The following is a 22,869-nucleotide window of genomic DNA, read 5'->3' as shown; positions in this document are numbered from 1 at the left end:
GGGTGAGGGAAAAGGCACTTTGCCATGGAGCACATCTGCATTGTAATAAGCAGGACCATAATTCTCTCTTGAAAGATCCTGGTCTGCTATCTTCTTTGAGCTAAAATATATAAACTCTATCTCACCAAGGGGAGGAGGAAAGAGGAGACCATTGGGTTTGTTTGCCTGTTTGCCAAGCGCTTGCTGAGATTCCCCACCCTTTCCCTCTCTCTGTAGCTGCAGTGGGGGGAGCCAACCTGCTTTCCAAGAGTAAAAGGCACCGCGAGGCGTCTGGTGAAGGGGGCCCCCGCCCCTTAACAAGTCTCAGGCCTTGGATACAGCTACTGTGTGATCAGAAAGCAAACGCTCGCGTGGCGCTGAGCTGTCAGGGGAAATGTGTGGTCCGGGCCGAGGGAGCTGGCATGGGTGGAGGCAGAATGCTGACAGCTGACAGTCTGCACCGAAGTCGGTGGGAAACATCGCGTTCTTCAATGGGCAGAGGGGTCCTGGGCTGGGGCCTGGGGGGAGCAAGGCGATGGGGTTAAATGTACCGTCGTTTCAATATGAGCGTGTTTTCCTGTCCTGGGAAGAGGTGAGGAGGACGGAAGGGAGCCACGATTCCCAGGGCCCTGGTGCCCACTGTTTCCGGCTCAGCGCTCCCTACGTGGGCACTGCAGTGCGAGGACTCTCCCTGCCAGGCGGCCAAGTGGTGTTATCTTCCTTCTTCCTATCGTTTTATTTTAGCACTTTTTGTTTTACTTTAAAATGGCAATTATATACGTGTATATGTATGTATTTAAATGATATTAGATTGAATTCGTTAATTATATTTCTAAGTTTGGTATTTTCTTAATAGTCTAAGGTTGGTATTTTGAAGTTCCAGGTTCCTGTGATTTTTTTTTTTAAGATTAAGAAAAGATGAAAGTAGAAGTGGTTAACTTGACAAAGGTCAAAACGAAAGTGCAGTGAAGAACAATGAGAAACAAAGCATTTACAACGAACAGGTGGGAGTTGCCTGCACAGGATTCTGTGGAAAGAAACTGCAGACCGTCTGTTGGAATGCATGCGCTTGATATCTACCAGTCTACACACCGATGTACTAACAACCCTCGGACATTTCCCCACGCCAGCTCCATTAACATGTCATACGTGTCACCCGAGCCCCGGAGAGATGCTCACGGGAGAGCCGCGGGGACAACCTGGGACTGTGGCGGCCGCTGCATCACTAGGCGAGGTGGGTTCGTACCAGCAAACAGAGCAACCACGGCAGTAATTGGCCGCCAAGGTCTCTTCTTTGTCAAGAAAAAAACTTTCTGACATGGACTTCAAAACCAGGATTAGCTCTCCCGATAACTTAGGGGTGCAGATTTTCTTTCAGGGGGATCTTGCACCCCTGATTTCCAAGCCTTTTGGCTCAGCATAGGGGACCCCCACCTCTGGGGAAGAGCCGAGGCAAGATGCCGGGTCCTGGAGGGATCCCAAGTCACTCCTGGGTTTAGGAGCCTTTCTTGGGAAAGAGGTGGTGATGGTGCCTGCCTCAGTTACCTCATCGGCTCTGAAGGCTAAAAATAAATAACACAAAAGTAGCCCAAGCCTGCTGTTCTGTGTAATAATACTTCCTTCCTGGCCCATGGCCCTGACAGCCAAAAGAACAAGCAAGACAAACAAAAAACAAAAAAAGAAAAGAAACAGTCCCGAGCGTAAAGCATGTGTGTAAACCACGTTTTGCATGGGAGCGAGCAGCTGAGGTTCATGGCTGAGTCTAAGTGGCTGTTGGTAGTTGGTGGAGCCACAGAGGCTCCATGGACCTTTCGGACATGGGTGTACACAGAACACCCATGGACCTTTCGGACATGGGTGTACAGGTGTGTGCGCATGTAGATGTGTAAATATGTATCTGTGTCCAGCTGAAGAGACGCACTCTTCTTCGAAAGGGGCCTGCCTGGCCACCAGGAAGCCTCGGGGCCAGTGGATCACTGAGAGGTCACCCTGACCTTGGGCCCCGCCCGGTCAGGTGTTCGGGTAGGACAGCTCGAACATGCTGCAAGCCTCCTCCAGGCTCTCGTCCACGTTCAGCCTCCGCCAGAACGACTTCTGCTTCTTCTGCAGCTCCCGGCGGACACACCTCGGGCAGGGCACAGACTTCTCTTTGCACTCGGAATGGAACACGGCGCCACAGCTGCCACACCTGCAAAAGCCAACCAGGGATACGATGAGCGAGGCAGCAATGAGCACGACACACACGCCGCCGGCGACCCCGGGGCCTGCGCGCCGCTTGGGACACAAGATTCGCTTCCAGACGGCCCTGCCGCTGGGAAGAGGAATGACTCATGGAAACGAGCGCCTCCGTTTTCCAAATGTTCCAGGTCGAATTGCACTTGAAAACATGTGTGTGCGTGCGTGCGTGTGCGTGTGCGTGTGTGTGTGTGTGTGTGTGTGATTAGAACTAGCTGGGAAGACGCCTGGGGCTTCCCTGGAATGGAGCCTGCAGGCAGCTGACTCTGTGACCCCCGGGACCACGCACTGAGCTCTGGAAGCTCCGTGCCAGTTTCCTCTCCACCCGGAGCGGAGGGTGTTAGTAACTCTCGGGCGGAGTGACAGAAAGCGACAGGGAAGGGCCTCCTCGAGGGAAAACACTCCCAGCACCGTGACAGCCCCAGTCACCGCTATGAAAGCACAGTCCCCTCCAGGCACCGTGAGCTGAGCGGTTCCCCACGAACCCCACCTTTATTTGATGGTCTCGGGAGGTAAAACTGAAAGGAGTTTTAGGGATAAAAGAGGCAGGTTTAGTGGGTTACCCCCTTGGAACCCCCTCCCTACGTGCGAGTCTGTATTTGCTTCCAATAAATTTCCACCCTTTTCATCTACTGCCTCTTGTTCGTGGCTTCATTCTTCCAATCTACCTGGACAAGGACCCGGGAAAGAAATCACCCTCGCATCCTGCTCAGGAAAACACGCTGACTCAAAATGACACATTTTCATTTTTGAATGCTGTCTTGTGGTCTGTTGTTGTTCTTAGTTTTTTTTTTTTTAAATTAGGGCCCCCCCCCCCCCATTTAAGTCTACCTTTATAAAGCAAGTGGGAACAGTAAGGCATGAGAGAGCGAGGAAGAGAACACTGTCTCGAGCAGCACACAGATACTCTGATTTGTGAGGAGACAGTCCAGGTGGATGGATGCCTGTCTGCTGCTTGGCTGGGTGCTGGAAGCCTGAGCAGGAGTCTACAGGCTGTTTTTACTGCAAAGTCTTAATAATGAGGAGCCGACGGGCACCGCGATGGCTGGCTCAGTGGGTGGCTTGCCCATGTACATTAATTTCTCACCCCCCCACACGAGCGACAGGCGACTATGACCTTGCCCCTGGAGCCCAGGAATTGGGCCACATGACTGTGTTCAACCAGCAACACCAGGGAGAGGCCTGCCTGGGCCTGGTACAAAGCCGCTGCGGCTACAAGGGAACCAGCCCTCAGGGCTCAGCCTTGGGCTTCTTTTGCTTTTCCCATAATAGCCTGAGTTTTGTTCTTGGGCTCTGAATGGTCTTTTTTTAAAAATTACTGATGAGAGAGAGGAAGGGAGACAGAGGAGGGGAAGAGAGAGAGAGAGAGAGAGAGGAGAGAGAGAGAGAGAGAGAGAGAGAAACATCAGTCGGACGCCTCCCACACATGCCCCCATCAGGGATGGAACCTGTGACCTTGGTTGGGGTTGATGCTCCAACCAACTGGACACATGGCCAGGACCAGATGGTCTTTCAAGCGCCTTCCCTCGCCTGCACCGACTTACCCCTGGCACCAATTAGGAGTCAGAACGTTTTGTCAAACGAGGACCTTCCTAGCATCGCCTGTACCCAGGAGGGAAGGCAGCAAGTTGGAAGGAGAGATACTGGGGAGGGTCAGCGTCAGCGATGGAGAGAAGCTCCATGGCCTGCGGTCTCTGCCCAGCCCCGCTCTCTGGCCCAGCGAGCCTCGTGGCCAGGAGAGCAAGCAGTGGGTGAGATGGCTGACCCCAATCCCACCATGAAAGCACTGAACTGTGCCGCCCCCAGCCCCCCAATTCCCATGTTGGAGCCCTAACCCTCAATGTCACTGTTAGGAGAGGGGGCCGTTGGGAAGTAATTAAGGTTAAACACATCGTAAGGGTGGGCCCTGCTCTGACAGGATTAGTGCCCTACAGGGAGGGACCAGAGGGCTGGGAGGAAAGGCCTGCAACCTGGCGGCCTCCACCAGCCAGGAAGAGGGCTCTACCGGACCCAGGCCCAGAACCGAGAGAAAGGAACACCGTGGGGCTGTGTCTGACAGCCTGGGCGGACGGAGACATGGCCTTGAGCAAGTTATTCATATCTCGGAGCTTCATCAGTTTCCTTATCTGCTAGGCAGCTAGGCAGCGTTCGCATGACCATAGGCCTCATAGAGGTGTTGGGGGGCTCAGGTGAGGTAATGAAGAAAGCATGTAGCACAGTCCCTGGCATGTGGTAAGGGCTTCCCGTGAGTGACCTGGGCCGGGGACTCACTTCCTTGGTGCTGGGCTTCCTCATTTGTAAAAGGCTGCTCCCCATGACCTCCTTCCTCCCCACCGGGGTCTGCGAGACCGAAATGGGTGACTGTGAGGAGGGACCTTGGGAGGGCAAGGGCTCTAGGAGCAGGCGAGCGTGACACCATCTCTCACGGGGACTCCAGGCTTCTCCACACGGTCCGCTGTCCTGACCCGGGCAGCTGACATCCGGGTCATGCTAGCATCTCTGCCCCAGCCCCTCCCTCCTTTCGGGGGGCGGGGGTGGGGGGAGGTCGGCCCAGATCTGCCTGGAGCCTCTCGTCTGGGCCGGCTCCTCCCAGTGGCAGTGGCTTTGTCCCCACTGGGTCAGGCCTCTGTGGAAGCCCCTGTCAGTGAAGTGACACTAATGGCAGCTTTATCAAATAAATTTCCTCCTTCCTGCCCCTTGCCCTGCGGGGTCAGCCAGCGACTTATACACAGAGGGATGTTGCCCAGGGCAGTGATTGATAAGGAGGGAACCGCTGGGTTCCTTCAGTGCCACCCCTTATCTCTGCTGACACCAGTCCCCCCACCCCACCCCACCCCACCCCGTGGTAGAGGCTGAGTCTTATCAAATGTTTGTGGTGCAGCAAACACCCACGGGTGACGGAGGGACGGGTGCACCTGCTCTTTCTAGCCAAAGGTCAGTAACTGAAAAAAAAAAAAGTGAGATAAAAAAATTAATGATTTCAAAATGGAACCAAGTCCTATTTTCTAACAATTTGTAACCCAGCAGGCGTCTTTTGAACTGTATAATGGCTAGACTGATCAATGACCTTCCTAAATTCTGAGACTCTATTGTTAATTCCCCCCTAATTTTTCCTTTAAAGGGAAAGAATAGGGGCAGGAACAGGAAGAAGGAAGAGAAACTGTTCCTCTTATATCATTTTTATGGAGCGCTGAGATAAAAATGTAATGCACAGGAAAAATAAAGTATTTGCATTAAAAATGCAATCTATAGGGATGCTCCTCTTTAAGACTAGGACTTTATTTAAAAGGACCTTTCACTTTAAAAAGTCACTGGCTCCTTAGTATTTACTGAATGTCCTTAAAATATGATTTAACCAACACAACTTTTCAGGAACATGTCTTTTATTTAAGACAAATCCACTAGTGTAATCATCTGTGCAGAAAATTGCCACGGATAATGAAAGGGAAACGTCCCTTTGGAGTCCTGAGGGGTAAATCAAAGGAGGGCCAGCCCCTTCGCGTCGGAGCCATCAGTCCTGCCATCGGCGGTTTCCTTGCTGTCACATATGCCTTACAGCCCAGAGAACAAAGACCCGTGGCCTCCCTCTCCGGTGCCACGGAGAATGCCACTGCAGGGACACGCGGCTGCACAGCCATCCAGCGGTTTTTCCTGAAAGCATCCATGGCTTCACTTCATCCAGGCATCTCCACCTCAGCACGTCTCACATTTTGGGCCGGATAGTTCTTTGTTGTGGGGAGGCTGTCCTGTGCATTGTGGGATGTTTAGCAGCATCGCCGGCTTCTACCCACTGGATGCTAGTACCACCCTTCCTCCATTCCCTCCTTTTGTGACAACCAACAACGTCTCCAGACACTGACAAATGTCCAAACGTCCCCTGGGGTGGAGGTCATCCCAGCTGAGAACCACTGACCTAATTTATCTGGGGAAGGCATCCCAGCAGAGGTACCAGGGGCTAAAACAGCCCCTTTCCCCCCCATTATACTCACACTAATCAATAAAGCCCACATCACTTCCATATATATTTAAATTTATTTTTAAATATGTTTTTATTGATTTCAGAGAGAAAGGTAGAGGGAGAGAGAGATAGAAAAATCATTGATGAGAGAGATTCATTGATGGGCTGCCTCCTGCATGTCCCCTACTGGGAATGGAGTGATGGGCTGCCTCCTGCACGCCCCCTACTGGGAATGGAGCCAGCAACCTGGAGATGTGCCCTGATCGGGAATCAAACCATGACCTCCTGGTTCATGGGTCAATGCTCAACCACTGAGCTACACTAGCTGGGCACAAATATATATTTTTAATACATCAACTGATTAAAATAGCTGAAACTCACTAGAATTAACCACCCCGTGGTTTCTAACCTCCTGCACGCCCCCTACTGGGAATGGAGCCAGCAACCTGGAGATGTGCCCTGATCGGGAATCAAACCATGACCTCCTGGTTCATGGGTCAATGCTCAACCACTGAGCTACACTAGCTGGGCACAAATATATATTTTTAATACATCAACTGATTAAAATAGCTGAAACTCACTAGAATTAACCACCCCGTGGTTTCTAAAAATAATTTAGAATATCTTTTAAGAAGTCGATACCCAGGACATATTCTCTGTGTTGCTCAGGAACCCTAACTTTCTCTCAGCTCACTCTGATTTTTAGTCCTCCCCAAGCCATCTTGGTGGCTGGCCCTGGGTCGCCCAGACCCTTTGGGCGGTTTCTCTGCGGCACCCTTTGTGTCTTCAGGCTTGTCTGGGCCATCTAGTGAGTCAAAACCAAAAAGCTTTGTATTTGCTTCATAAAATAAATTGCTTTTATGCACCCAAAGCAGCTAGGCTTCAGCAGCCACTGTAGAGAAGGGGAGGCCAGTAAATAGCAAGGCCACTGACTGCAGCGGGAGAGCCTGGCTGCAGTGAGGAGCCCAGAGTTCGTGGCCCAGGTTGGCCTAGCATCACTGCGGTCTTGGGTAACTGACTTGATCGCTGCACCTCGCTCTCCACAAAAACAAAGGAGAAGGTTGGATGAGAGAGTATCCAAGGTTCCTTCAACTTGTAGATTTTTGCAGGAGGGAGCAGGGCTACTCCAGGTTTTGTCCTCCTCTTTCCCAAGTGTCCTGGCCCCACCGCGCCTGTGGATGACAGAGGGGCATGGAGCCCCGCTGGCCGCTCCGGGGGAAAGCCCCAGCTGGCAAGCTGGGACTGGAGGCGACGAGCCTTCATGTGAAAAGCACTACTTTATTGTATTTATTTGCACTGACTAAGCAAAAGCTATGAAATAGTTTAGATGAATTAGTACATGCAGCTCTGACTATCAGGAAGTTGGCCCAAAGGAGCTGACGCTGCCCCTATCCCATGAGATTACAATGAAATATTAAGGGTTTCTCTCTAAGCCTCTCCCACCCTCATCACACCAGCTCTCTCGAAGGGGGGGAAAAAAAAAGAATTGGGGCTTTTGAGGGTGAGGGGTGGCAGCTGGCTAGAGGCGGCAATCACTTACCGCCGCCTGTGGAAGTAGTTTTGTGTCTGAACCGTTAGGACGGCCGTGTTGGAGCGAACCAGGTGCATGTCCACACTGGATTCACCATAGGATGTGGGACGAGAAAGGAGCAGGTTGAGTTCGGCTTTGGTGGAAGCTCTGGGGGACAATGGCATCTATTATCCCTGAGTCCCTGGCAAGCGGGTCCCCTTTCTTGGGCCGGGGGCAAGAGAACATGTCTACAATCGGGGCAACACGAACCTCACTCTGTGTCTTAGTGAAGGCACCTTGGCACGAGACTGTACATGTTATGAGCAGTCGTTCACCTAACAATGAGCTTCCTGACTGACCGGCGGCCAGTGAGGGTGGAGTTCATAACCCGGAAATCTAATAGTGAGTTGCCAAGAGATGGGACAGTCACGCTGTTCTCACAGCCATCAAAACCCAGAAGACCCACCTGCCACAAACCCACAGAAGCAGATGTATGCAGGGGAAAGGGTCACTGCTCAAACCTTATGGCACAGAAGCAAGAATTCCTGCTGCAGACAGTTTCCTGTTCTGGAATGCTGATGATGTGAGAGCAATTAGAGACAGGCACGAGGTGCTGTCTGCGCCCTTCCAGGTTCTAGCTGCTCAGGAGGCCACAGGAGACTGCTATGGGCCCCTGCCCCAGGCTGAGGTCACCGTCCGCTCTGCTCTGTCGACGCTGGGTCCTACTCCTGCTGCATTTTTATTTTTGGCTCCGGCAGTGACCTCAGATACTTCGCTAGGATTCAGATTCAGGCTTGAGTTTGGCTGGATCTCTAATGAGCGAAAGGGCAGGCCCGCAGCTCGGGGTAGCGCTGCGGCTGCTTCCCCCGCAGAGCCCACGGCGAGCAGGGCGGGGTGCAGAAGTAGGCCCACCTTATCAGGCGAGTGTGGTTAGGTAGATAGTGCCTATGGAAGGCGCCCCATAGGGCCACTAGCCATTACTGGTTTTTCCAAGAAACCAGGATGATGATTTAAATCTCTTAGCTAAGGAAGGTAGTTACTGGGGCCTGGTTATTTTAATGTTTTGGGTTGGTGTTTTCTTCTGTTATTGGGCAAGTAAATCACATAAGCAAACAACTTATAATTTGCTTGAATAGGAAATCAGCCAATAGTACCTACACTGTGTGCCTGTGTTAGGTACGTAGGTGGTATATATGTACTTACTTTACATACATGTCTGCTGTTTAGAATACACAGACATGTTACTAAATATCCTAAGATAAAATGAATTCAATGATTAAACAAATGATATAATGTAACAGATTCACTTTATTGGGGGGGGGGATAGCTGGGTTAAGATAAAGACAGATTAACACACAATTTCATTAAGAAACTGATTATGACCCAGTTGGCATGGCTCAGTGGTTGAACGTCGACCTATGAACCAGAAGGTCATGGTTTGATTCCTGGTCAGGGCACATGCCCGGTTGCAGGCTCGATCCCCAGTGTGGGGCGTGCAGAAGGCAGCCAATCAATGATTCTCTCTCATCATTGATGTTTCTGTCTCTCTCTCCCGTCCTCTCTGAAATCAATAAAAATATATATATTTTTTAAAAAGACAAGAAACTGATTTGGTTGGTGCTGATGGTGAGGAGGCCCCAGGTTTCACGCCTCCCCCTGGAGCACCACCTGCAGCCAAGCCTGCGCCAGGATGACCAGAGGCCCCTGACTCCGCCACAGCAGCAGCGGGGTGGGGAAAAGCGCTGTCTGGAAAGTTGGATTCCAGAACTATCGTGGCTCCTTGTAGAGTGGGAAATAGATACACTTGGGCCTGTCACATTTAGGAGTGTTCCTTGTAATTTGTTTTCTTTTTTTGGCTCAGGGTAGGGATATGGGGGCTAAGCAGGTATCCATATGGTTTGACTAGAATTATAAGAGACTGGAAAAGATCCAGCTCCTTTGGCCAAATGTCTGGCCGATTAAGGCGTTTCTGTGCTAGCTCATAAAGCGACTGCAATAGTTCTGTATGGTAAACGCAAATACAGCATGATCATTAGATTAGACATCTAAATTAGGCAGCATCTGTATGGCCCTTTGCCCCTGTTTTTACATAAATTATCCTTACATTAGCTCTCTGAGCTAGGTACTATTTGTTTTCCTGTTTTTAATAAGTCGGCCAGTAAATAGATAAAATGAAGTGAAAAAATAAAACTGGTGGCTAATCTAGCCCCAAACTAGCAAGTGATCAGCTGTGGACTAGATTCTAGTCTTCTGACTTGAAACCTGGCCCTTTTCCCTGTTACTGGCCGCATGCTCCTGTAAGTTATTCAAAACATCCCTAAATACCTGCTAGGACTCAAATCTGGGAAGAACAATTGGTATGTCCTGCAATGATCTTTTTATTTACCTCTTAATCCCCAGAGTTAATTAAGGAAGGCTTTTCCCCTGATTGTACCCACAAAGCATTTGGCTTTCACAGGTCTTGCACTTTTAGTTTGTAAACCAAGCTCAGCTAATACCTTTGACAAAAGCTTTACTTAAAATCTTGGCTTTGAAACAGAATGTAAACAAGGGTTAATTAATTCATTTGTTAATTTTGCTACCCTACCGGGGACAGTAACTCCCCATTACCTTTAGTGCAAACGCTTAATAAATGATTCTTGGTGATTTGTAGACGGTGACAACTTCTCAGCAATAGTCCGTGTGGCTGTACAAAACCATAACAGATTTGACCTGAATGCAATAATTTTTTGGGGATAGGGAAAAACTGATATTTCTGACACTTCTAAGTTTTGTTTTGTTTTATGGTTCACCTGGCAGTTAATATAATTCTCAACAATTAAATGTCCATCTTTTGGGGGGACTATAAGAAAATCTTACTTAATATTAGAAAAGTAAAGGAACTGCAGGAGGATTTGAAAATGTTCTACAGTTTCTGTCAAAAGCTAGAATAAATTATAATTGTAGCCATAGAGAACCATAACTAAGAGCAATGGCTTTCTGCAGGGATTTCTAAAGTAGTTCAACATCTAAGGGCCCAAGAAATGTTCAGAAATTCCTTACTACATCTAAAACAAAGGGCATGAATATGAGAGTATTATCAGGCTAATGCAGATTAAAAAACAATAATCTTGAATAATCTTGGCTTATATATGAATTCCATTGATTCACTAGTCTACTTTCGTATGTAAAAATGAAAAATTTAACTGTCAAGTTTTGAAGTAAGCCTCTTTAAAAGAAATAATAATTTATAAGGATGATAGGTATCTAAGACTTTGAATAGGATTTACTTCTATAAACATATTATATTTCAATTCCTCAAAGTACTAAGACACTTACTGGAGCAAAAAAAAATTTTTTTTCAAGCATGAGTACATTAGAAAAATGCAAAAAAGTTTAGAAGGTAAACCAAATCTAATTTTATGAGCAGCATGATTGGTTGCTTAGGAATGAGGTAGTGATATAAATTTAGAAGGAGAAATGCTTTCAAAGAAACAACCCAAAGTGTTTTGTCATAACTTCGGACTAATCCCCTATTTGTCTCTTCTCACCAATACAATTCTCTTAATGAGACGGCATTACATGAGTTTCTAATTCTCCATGTGTTCTAAGCCAGTGACTCTCAAAGTGTGGTCCCTGGGCCAGCCAAACCAGCATCACCAGGGAATTTGTGAGAAAAGCAAAATATCAGGTCCTAATCCAGACTTACTGAATCATAAACTCTAGGGTGGGGCCCAGCAGTCCATGTTTTAACAAGCCCTCCAGAGAATTTTATGAACGTGAAAGTTTGAAAACCACTGTTCTAGGCCAATCATTTCCAAAGACAACCGGCTAATATTAGAGCTGTTCTAAATATTTAAAACAAAAATATGGACTTTGCAAAACGAAATCAGAAAATTATTAAATGTTTTTATATAAGGCTTTACACTTTATATCTATTTTTTCCTCAAAGCTAATAAACAAATCTCATTTTATTTAATTCCAAATAATATGTAGTAGTTTCTGTATTTATTGGCCACTTCCATATTTTTTCCAGAATTAGTTTATACCCCTTGCCTGTTTTATATCGACTTTTACTATACTGACTTTTAAAGATTTTTTTATATTCAGGACATTAGTACTTTGTCACATCTGTTGAAAATGTTCCTCCAAGTTTACTGTTTAGCTCTGTCTTTATCTATAGAATTTTTAAAGTTTAATATTTTTTATGTTTTTAAAAGCATTTAACTTTCATGGCTTCTGGGTTTGTGTTAGGCTTAGAAAGACCTTCTCCATTTAAGATCATACAAATATTCATCCATCTTTTATTTTAGTACTTTATGGGTTTAAATATTTTTCATGAAAATATTTGATCCATCTAGATATATTCTGATGAAAGGAGAATGGTAAAATCCAGCACTTTTCTTCCTACAAAAGCCTATCTAGCCCCAGCTCCTTTTGTGGAATGATGCACAGTTTGTTTCACTAATTTGCTGCGACACCTTTCTCATATACTGAATCCCATTTTTCTTGGGTCTATTTCTGTACTTCTGAAATCATGTCCCATTGATCTGTGTGTTACGATGCCTACATTATGCTGTGTATTTTATAATATACTTAGAGGCCCGATGCACAAAATTCGTGCAAGAGTAGGCCTTCCTTCCTCCGGCAGGCACCCGGGACTTGGGCTTCCCTCGCAGCCCCAGCTTCGTCCTATGGAAGGATGGGAGGACATCTCGTCTAATTAATATATTACACTTTTATTATTATAGATTTTTATATCTGGTAAAAACAGTCTCCTCTTATGTAAACAACTGTAGAAATCAATTCTATATTGAATATAATGCTGGTGCCCATATTTATGTTAAATGAAAAAATTTGGAATGTAAATAATCAATCAACTATTTAAAATTTATATTATATAGTTTTATTTATAAAGTTTATTTAAAATGAGATGCAGATGCACTTGTATAAACATCCCAGGTGGTCAAAGATTAATCCTTGCTTAGAGATTTAATGTATTGGACATCTCAGATTTTTTTCATCTTTATTTAGTGATAAAGGTATTGTGCAAATTTGGTGAGTTAAATTAATAGCCTGATTGTTGACATGTTTATAAATTAAGAAACACGGTTCAATTGTGTAATGATGTATAAATATTTACTCACTAACATGATCCTACTGTGCATGAACCAAGCATGTATTATCTTGGACAAATATCGCAATAATGCGTAAAAGCAGGTATATGTTAACAGTGAATAAGGGAAGGAGACGTGAACAACCATGCTTGCTTTGGCAGCCCCTTTCACTGAGTGAGAACACTCTTTGGAACTTTGGTTTCCACTATGCATATTAGTAAAGTTGGATGGAACTGATAATCACAGCAATAAAAATAGTTATGCTTTGTCAAGCAATACACAGGTAAGACACCTAGAAGTCACTGAAAATTTTATTTCTTTCAACACTACATTTATTCATAAGACAGGAATAGGGCGAAGGCTGGATGCTGGTATATCAGCGAAGGAAAGTCAAAGGCAACGACACAGTCACTCACGGAGGGAATCCAATGGGAGCCTGCAGCTTAGGTCTGGTGAGCAATGTGCTGTGCTGACCAACAACTAAGCCTTTTCTCTTCCATTGTCTCTGGGCAAACTCTAGATCTTTCAGTGAGAAAAACTGAGGTAAGAAACTTTCAGGTGGGGCTAGGCGTGGGGAAGAAGGGTTAAGTACCACTCGTAGGTACTTTCCAAGTGTTAAGGTCTCTCTCTTTTAAACAGTAGACCTCACGTGTGCTCTCAGGGCAGTCGGAGGAAGGGAAAAGCCATCTTTCTTGCTGCTGCTTTGACATTCACGTCACTCCCCATCACTCCACCCTGTCCTTCTTCTCCGCCCCCGTCTTCCCTACCGCCAAGGATTTCTTGCTTCTCTTTTCATTCTCAATTCTGCACTTTTTCTTCCAAATCATTGATGCACACTGCTTTCCAGCTATGTCTTTTAATTTAAATTTTCTTTCCCTTCACCAAGGATTCTCTTTCTAGCAAAAAGGTATTAACACCTCTCTTAGAGAAAGGCTTTAAGATCCTTCAAAGTCCCAACTGTCGAGGCCAAATCAGATCTTTCAGTTTGAGTTAAATCAGTTCAAATTAGTGGTTTCCAGTGTTTCCACTGCAGTCTTTGGAAACCATCACCCATCACCAGAAGTACCCGAGACTAGTGAAAGGTAGGCAGTGGAGTCTTTTGCCCTCCTAAGATGGTTTGTGGGTCCCTCAAATTTCAGGCTAGTGTTCTGACAAAAAGAGTGGGCAGAAAGAGTATTACACTGGATTCAGCAGCCTGAATCTTCCTCTAGCGATGGCTATGGTTTTGGGTGGGGATGCTGACCTTGATGGGGGTTAAGGGTTGGAAGTGGGGTTGGGGGAGGGGAGGGTGTTATAGGGGATGAGAGAGTGATTGCTAAGTTCCCTCTGACTCTACAAAGGGTCTGTGCTCTGATATAAATTCAGTCCAAATACCAACTTTTGTACAGAGTGTGAACATCTATGGGCTGGGCCTTTATCTCCATTTTAAGTGTTTTGAAGGCATCCTGAACTGAACAGAGTTTATTGATGGTAGCTATAGACAGCATATGCAGATGTTTCCTGATGCAACATTGAGTGTTTTAATATTCAGAATGCTAAAAGGGTTTAAGAAAATTATGATAACGGACACCAGATATTGCGATAAAACCAAAAAGGATTTTTTAAAAAACAACTTTAAGAAGATATTACCACTTGTACTCCCATAATTAGTTGGATGAAAAAATTCTCAAAATATCATAAACATATACCGACAAAACCAAGATACGATTGTACCTTTTGTACTTCTAAAGCATAAAACAGTTCATTTCAGAACATACTGCTCAGTCTGAAAAGTCAACATTTTTTTGTATGCAAAGGTAAATACTCCTTCTCTTGCCTATTGTGTATTTCAGGTTACTTATTTACAGTCCCATACAGCAGGAAAAAGCACACACTAAAAAATGACCTAAGAGATGTTCTGAAAATTAAATTATCTGAGCAGTTTAGCAAAAACTTTAATATTTTTGACATTAAAGTTTCCACTGGGCCAGTAAAACACACTGTCCCTAACATGCTGCGTTGTCACTCATTCAATAAAGTCACATCACCTTGGTAATGTCTACATTGAAGTAGACAGTTTCCCTGGAATTAGTTTAGAAGCTATTTAAAATAAAAGAAAACATGTTCAGTACAGATTTGAAGAACTAAAACAAAGCAAATTCTTCATTTATTCATGGGCTATTTATTGAGCATTTACTATGTGGTATTCTAGATGAAGAGGATGGGGCAGTGAGCAAAACAGACAAAGTCAGTTTCCTCAGGAAGCTTATAATATTTCCAAATGGACTGACTCACAATTTCAATTTCTATCTTACTCCCTCTGGGTGAATTCTGGCAAAAATCAGTCAACTTTACTGAAAACACTATGACAAACTATCAAAAAGACTAATACAAAATGCTAAGCAATAAAACAGAAGTAAGGCTCTTACTCCTTTGGTCAGTTGGAGCTTAAATCAGTGCCATGAGCCTGGGGTGCAGACCCAGAGGCGGTGGCTCATCGGAGGTCACACCGCCAGTTAGAGGCAGAGTCAGGAGTGACACGCAGACTTCTTCATTCCTAGGCCAGTGAGCTTTCTGTGGACTCGCCTGCCTTTATTTATTAAAGGATCTTACTGATTTTAGAGCCAATTAATTGTATCTTTTCCAGTAAAATAAAAGTTTATAAATGAAATGTGATTATTCTCCTGGATCTGATATGAGGTGACAAAAAAGCTGGATATACAATTATGTATTTAATATGATTTCAAGTTGACTAAACAAATACGTATATATGTATATCTATAATAATAAAAGCATAATATGCTAATTAGACCAGACAGCCAAACAACCTTCCAGATGACCTTCCGGCCTCTAGTATACATACATATGTTAGATAAACTGTCTTTATACTCTTGTGTACTTTTCAAAATTTTTATAATGAACACCAGTTAATTTTATAGTTAGAAAGTTGAAATACGAGTTAAACAATGGTGAACATTTCCCCCTCCAACAAAAAATTAGGTTGTCTAAAAGGTTTAGAGGTAAGATGATGAACACAATATTAACCAGACACCTAATTAGATGCCTGGTAAGGAATGTGTCTAGGTGGAGATGACAGCCATCTATTCAAGTGACCAAATGGTTTCAAAAAAACAATGGTGGCCTCGCCAGCTAAGACTGTGTTTATAAACGCACCGTATTTATCAAGGGGCTTAATGGCATAAAAGGTCAGGTCAGTCCTGAGGGTTTCACAAAAGTCTTGTCTGTGTGAGACATTCCGAGACATTTTGACACGTGAATGTAGGAGCCACCAGGCCAAGGTGAAATGTTATTTACCAAGTTACTCTGTGACCAAAGTTTAAAAGCCAAAAAAACTAGCATTGTGCTAGAGTTTTTATCCAAGAAAACCTTCACCGACACAAATACACAGAAGAGCGGGCAGTCGTAGCGCCTAAGAGTCGAACTCCATCCCGGTCAGTCACCAGCCTGCGCTGCCACTCACAACATCTGGGAGCTCTAGGCCTGTTTCTCTCCTCTCCGAATGCCTAGCTGCTCTCCACACTCCCCTCCGCCTCTGTCCCTTTCTGATTCTAGAACACAGGCAGGAGTCCTGTCTCCCACCCCTGGTGTTAGAGGGCCCTGGAGAAATGCCTCAATGTGCCCCCCTTCCATACCAGAGAGAGGAAAGAGCAAGGGGATGGAGACTCCTGCTTCCTCCACCACGGCCCCACTCCCTCTCGCTGCTTCGCGGATCCCACACCTCATTACAACGCTCACTGAGTGGCTGCCTCCCAAGAAAAGCCACAGAAAGGAAATATCATTAAAAAAGTGTATATGCTTAAGGGAAGCCGTTCCCTCCCTTAAGCCCGGCCGAGCCAAGGCTGTTGTTCTCTATTGTTGAACAGGATGTGACAGGACTGCCAAGCTCTGCCCACAAACCTGCTAATTAGATGCCCTGACAGTGTTTGTTTTGGAACCTTTCCCAACAAAGGAATGTGTCAGGCTGATTAGTGAGAAAAGGGTATGTAATGTATGTGTACTCTAGTCCAGATGAGGGCATAATCCAGGTATTCAGTCTGTTTGCGCAAGGACTCACAGCAAAACGGAGGCTGAGCAAATAGGAAGCCACAAGGACAGACCAGCTTCTGGGCAATGCTCTCAATCCTCCTCTGGAGTTTTGTTTTACTGCCCCCGCCCCCACCGAAAAAATTCCTGCCTGAACATGAAGCTCTCGTTCAAAAAGTGACACACTGTAACTGGCTCCCCAGAAAAATGGAAGAGCCTTTGTCAGGTTGCTGGCAAATCTGGGTGTTGATGATTTTCTAGGCACATAAATAAGCGACAACTTTAGGCAAAGCCACCTCCACAAATTAAAGGGAATGAGGGCCACAGAAAACACAGCTCTGCATGGACTGTTCAGGTCGAGCTGAGAAAACGGTGCGTCTCAGCATCCGCTATGGGAAGAAGTCATTCTGTAGTTTACAATAAAGCAGTTTCTTTCTCTTTTGAAACAAACCTTTACAAGGTTTGACTACAATTAGCTGTCGGAAGCTTCGTGTGTACATGAAGCTCCGAGGACGGCAGACAGTGCCAAGGCGAAGAACAAAGTCCGTGCCCCAACAAGTCCAGGTCCTCAGGGGCAGGTGGTAGGGATTGCAGTGAAATGCAGTGACAAAGACCGATTCATAAGGTCAGGTGTGTTGGGAGGAATCTCCACGTTCTTCAGTGCAAGGTGGACGATTCCGGAGCTGGCCAGTTCTTTGGAGGCCTTCTTTCTCCGTACGCTAAGTTGACAACGTAGGTTTTAAAAATAACACAGAGGATAAGCCCTGTTGGAAATTCACTTGCTATGGACTTTCCCATGAGACCAATGTTCGTGCTCACCAGAGAGGTGTAGGAAATGTTCTTGGAATGTGTGCAGGTTTGATGTGGTGTCAGAGTATGTGAACTCGATTGGGGAGAGTCTGGTGCCGATAAGTTCAAGGTCCTGAGAGCAATGGTGATTTCTCGGGGGCAGGGAGGGCGTGGCCAAGTATGTGCACAAGGAAAAACTGGCAGGTAATGCTCAGTCTGCTTCTCTAGAACCCAGTGCTTTAAGAACTTACATGCAAATATGCATGACCCACGGGCACAGACAATGGTGTGGTGAAGGCCTGGGACGGGAGGAGGGGACGGGAGGAGGGGACGGGAGGAGGGGACGGGAGGAGGGAACGGGAGGAGGGAATGGGAACAAAGGGCACATCTGTATGACTTTCAGCAATAAAGATAAATGTTTAAAAAACCCACATAACCCTTTCAGAAGAGTGGCCACTGAGCTGCAGATGCCCCCAACACTGGGAGAAACCTTCGTGGATGCCTTCCCTCTGGCAAGTGAGTGCTGTTGACATGGGCCCATGGTCGGCAAACTGCGGCTTGCGAGCCACATGCGGCTCTTTGGCCCCTTGAGTGTGGCTCTTCCACAAAATACCACGTGTGGGCACGCACGTACAGTGCGATTGAAACTTCGTGGCCCATGCGCAGAAGTCGGTATTTTGTGGAAGAGCCACACTCAAGGGGCCAAAGAGCCGCATATGGCTTGCGAGCCGCAGTTTGCCGACCACTGACCTGGGTGGCTGAGGCTGGTGCCCAAGAAATACTTTAATGGTAGGTTAGTTGCTCCAACCTTCTGGGTAAAGCTGTAGTGTTGTTGCTTCGGACTTTTACCATGCTCCTCTATTGCAAGTATTATTCCCCCCCCCCCCCTTGTACTGAGATAAAGTTGACATATAACGTTGTACTAGTTTCAGATAAACAGCATAATGATTTGATATGTGTGTATATTGTGAAATGATCCCCACAGTAAGTTTAGTTTACATCTATCACCACACAGTAGTTACACATTTCTTTTTCTTATGATGAGACCTTTGAAAATCTACTCTCTTGGAATCTTTCAGATCTGGTACAATATTGTCATCTTTAGTCTCTGTGCTGTATATTACAACCCAGAACTTATCTTACAGCTGGAAGTTTGTACTTTTTGACCATTTACACCCGTTTCGCCCACCGCCTGCCTCTGGCAACCACCAATCTTTTCTCTGTATTTGAAGTTTTGTTTCTTTGGTTTATGTGTGTATTGTTGTTGTTTTAGATTTCACAGATAAGTGAGATCATATAGTATTTGTCTTTCTCTGATTTACTGCGCTTAGTGCAAGCATTTTAAATGCTAACTAGTCTATTTAAAAAATATTGTCTGGGTTCTTAATGAGTGCTCACAATATATTTGGGAGAGCTGAACCAAACAGTAAATTTTTATGGGATGCCTAGCATATATGTAACACACCAAATTCTGTGTGAAGTATGACCACATTCAAATACAGCCGACGACGGCACAGGGCTCAGAGAGTCTTGGGTGTTTTCCCTTTTGGGAAACCTGGAGGGATGATTTGTATGTCACAAGAATGCGTCAGACAGAAAGGATGGCACTGGTCCACGGGAGCTGGCACATTCTGTAAGTCCCATGTTAAAATGCGCTCTAGGTGTTTTTAAGAGGAAGTCTTTATGTACTTGGGATCTGGACACGTTTCAAGATTCAGGAATGCCATCTTGCAGGGATGTGTGAAGCAGCATTATGTTCTCAATAACGAGAGAAGACAGGTGATCTACAGAGGTGTCAGAAAGCAAGCTGCTGGATGGGAGGCAATTTACGGATTAAAAAAAGTCTATGTTCTGGGTCATTTTGTGGATTTATTCGACTTTCTTGCTTCTCATCATTCTCCCTTACATCTTAGAGCAGTACCAGTCTAACCTTCTGATTCCGAATTATGGAAAGTTAGAGGTCTGGTTTCTTATTCTCAACCAGGGAGGGCCCGTGTTGTCATTTCTGCTTGGTTAGGACGTGGAACTTTCTCTCTGTGTTCGCAGAATGCTTCTCTCTCCTAACGCTGGACTTTGGCCTTCGTCCTCTAGGAGGGCAAATGTTGGATGAGTCTTAACTCAGTCTGCAGCTCTGGGTCTTCCTATTGTATTTAAAACCTTGAGATTTGGCTTTTAGAGTTCTCCTACTTAATTTGAGAGGTATGTATTTAACTTACGCTTGAGAAGAACGAACATCCCCAGGAAACTGTCAATGTTACCTTCTGAACGGAGGGGAGGTGGGTAGCCCTGACTAAGGCAGCTCCCGGGCCCCCAGGCCCACCCTCGCCAGCCGCCAGCGGAGCCGCCAGGGAGGCTTGCTGGGATCTCCTTCCCCACCCAACCTGGCTGGCTCAGGGCTCGAAGTGTAGAAACTTCCACAGTGCCAAATAAAAGAAAACTCAAAGTAACAGTTTTGGGGGAAGCTTCTTTAATGAGAGGCACACAGTCCCATTCCTACCCCCACTTCCACCCCCATCCCCCAATTTCTTTAGGGGGTATGCTTGCAAACATGGTTTGAAGACTACAGGTCCAGAAGAAACAGTGATGTATTGAAAAAAGCCTGGGTTTTAAAGTTCTAAATGTTTGGGTTCAAGTTTTGGCCTTATCTCTTGGGCCAAGGTAATCACCTTCCCTGAACCTGCGTTTCCTTGTTATTAAAATGAAGGTCAAACGTTCCTCAGACCGCTGGCATAAGATTAAGTGAGGGATGTAAATTGCTAGCGTTAGTATTAGTAAGTATTGGTGCCAGGCCCCCTACAATCCTAGAACAGTCTCTTTGTTTGCTAGAGATGGTGTTCTGAAAATTACTACTAAGGCTCTATTTTAAATTACACATTTGTGACGTTTCCTCCTGTATAACAATTAATTTAACAAAGAAAAAAAGTCTGAAGAGTTGACCAATGTTTGATAGATGGTCTTAGTCAAATAAGCATGTTAAAACCAAGGATAGTGGAATACTAAATACCTAAATCAGTGCTTGAGAGTCCGAGAGAGCTCTCTAATGCTCTTAGAAACTGTGGAACTTCTTTTTCATCTGCAATGTGCATCATTCCTGTTGATGACACACCACCTGTGGGAGCTTTGGGTTCACACCCTGGCTGTGGCTTCTCCCACACTTCAATACAACCTCCTCATGGCTTGGCGAGCGTCTCTCCGACTGGAGACTGCCAACTATTCATGAGCAAGGAGCACGCCATGTTCACGAGCCTAGCCTGATACACAAACACAGCGCACTCAATAAATCGCGTCCTGAAAGAATCGGATAGTAGTTCTAATGCTTGTGGAATTTTTAAAAACTGAATTCAGTTTCAGGTCAATGATATCTGGATCTCAAAGGATGTTCTGAGGACATGGAGGGGCTGAATTTAGCAAGCTGGGCAAGGATATGTGTAGTAAGAAATTCACTACATACTTCATTTCTGTGATTTTTTTTTTAATCCTTACCTGAGGATATTTTTCCATTGGTTTTAAGAGAGAGGGGAAGACAGAGGGAAAGACAGAGAGAAATATCAATGTGAGAGAAACACATCGATTGGTTGCCTTCTGCACTTGCCCCGGCCAGGGCCCGTGCCGGGGAGGAGCCTGCAACCGAGTTATGTGCCCTTGACCAAATGGAACCTGGGCCCTTCAGTCTGCAGGCCAACGCTCTAGCCACTGAGCCAAACCAGCTGAGATTTGTACACATAGCTGTTTACACATGTTTTCTTATGGAAAATTTCAGACATACTCAGAAGTAGAGAGAAGAGTATAATAAACCTTTGTATACCTCTCACCTAGCTTCAACAACGATCAATCTTTCATCCATATCTGTCCCCTCTCTCCCACAGTCAGACTATTATGAAGCAAATCCCAGACACCATCCAACTTCATCCATAAAGATTTCAGTTACATAGAGATTTAAAAATTTACCCTCCTTACTCAAATTTATTTATATTTATCACACTTATTAACTTAGCACATCTTTATGAACGTTTTACATCTGCAATTCTATTTCTGGTGAAAGTTTATTTTACTAAATCTTTTACTAGCGTTTCTTTCTATCCTTTTCTATAGACTTGTATAAACCGCTCCCAGTGTTTAACTGGAAACTGAAACATCAAGAAATAGCTCAACAGGTTCCTGAAAAGCATTATTATCCTGCAAGTCCAGGGAGGCAACTCAGATGGTTGTGCAAGCTTGGAGAGGTGCATCCGAGCAAGGGAGAAACTGAGGGTCCTCAACAGCATGAATTCTTTCCTCCTGGGTAAAGGCCCCCAGGAGCCCACAGACATTTGTGCTGATGTCATTTTGACTGTGAGTAACCAGCAACCCTGACTATGACCACAGCTACTTTAGAGGAGGTCTACCTTCGGGCTGTGATGCAGAACCACCTGGGGAGCCTTTGAAGGTAGAGATTCTCAGGGTTAAAAACAACCAGCAGGTCTCCCAGGAGATTCTGATGTGCAGCCCTTAACCCCTGTGCTGTTTAAGGATCAACTGTACCACATTTTATTTATCCATCCATCTACTGAAGAACATTTTGGTCATTTCCAGTTCGGGGTGATTATTTAAGCTGCTATAAATATCCATGTGCAGGTTTTTTTGAGGGTATAAGTTACCAATTTGTGTTATTTAGAAGTACATTGTTTACTCCCCAAAATTTTGGGGTTTTCCAGGCATCTTTTTATTATTGATTGCCAGTTTAATTTCACTGTGGTCTGAGAGAATACTTTGCATGATTTCTATGCTTTTAAACTTGTTCAGATGTGTTTTAAGCCCAGAATGTGATCTCTCTTGGTAAATGTTCCTAGTGATCATCAGAAGAATGTGTATTCTGTTGTTGTTGATGAACCACATGAATTGAGAAAGATGTCAATTGGATCCTGCTGATTGATAATGCTTTGCAGTTTAGCTATATGCTTACTGATTTTCTGTCTCCTGGTTCTGCCAGTACTGATAGAGGGGTATTGAAGTCACTAACTATAATAGTGAAGATATAATTGCATTGAATCTATAAATTGCTTTGGATAGTATGGACATTTTAATGATGTTAATTCTTCCTATCCAGGAACACGGTATATGCTTCCATTTATTTGTAGGGAGGATAAATGATGATGGAAGGAGACTTGACTTAGGATGGTGAATACACAATACAATATACAAATGATGTATTGTAGAAGTGTACACCTGAAAACTATATAATTTTATTAGCCAATGTCACCCCAATAAAATCAATAAAAAAGAAAAAAGGATGGGGATAT

The 22,869-nt window shown here is 45.2% G+C and overlaps 1 protein-coding gene and 1 long non-coding RNA gene across 3 annotated transcripts in view; one reads left to right on the top strand and one right to left on the bottom strand.

The window, feature by feature from the left end:
• Positions 1–1,566: 1,566 nt before the first annotated feature.
• Positions 1,567–22,869, bottom strand: part of PLEKHM3 (pleckstrin homology domain containing, family M, member 3) — a 162,666-nt gene continuing 141,363 nt past the window's right edge. The window contains exon 8 of one of the 2 annotated variants that reach the window (XM_005874214.2): positions 1,567–2,167. In XM_005874214.2, coding sequence (XP_005874276.1) covers positions 1,990–2,167 — 178 coding nt within the window. In that variant the 3' untranslated portion in view covers positions 1,567–1,989. Of the gene's footprint in view, positions 2,168–14,835; positions 14,858–22,869 lie in introns of those variants that run through there. The other variant, XM_014546076.1, reaches the window with a different exon arrangement.
• Positions 21,685–22,869, top strand: part of LOC102244947 — a 65,615-nt gene continuing 64,430 nt past the window's right edge. The window contains exon 1 of the long non-coding RNA XR_001363665.1: positions 21,685–22,016. This is a non-coding gene — a long non-coding RNA (uncharacterized LOC102244947). The remainder of the gene's footprint in view (positions 22,017–22,869) is intronic.

Source organism: Myotis brandtii, unplaced genomic scaffold (assembly GCF_000412655.1).
Source record: "Myotis brandtii unplaced genomic scaffold, ASM41265v1 scaffold43, whole genome shotgun sequence".
Classification (NCBI taxonomy): domain Eukaryota; kingdom Metazoa; phylum Chordata; class Mammalia; order Chiroptera; family Vespertilionidae; genus Myotis; species Myotis brandtii.
This window is presented reverse-complemented; position numbering and strand designations above follow the sequence as displayed.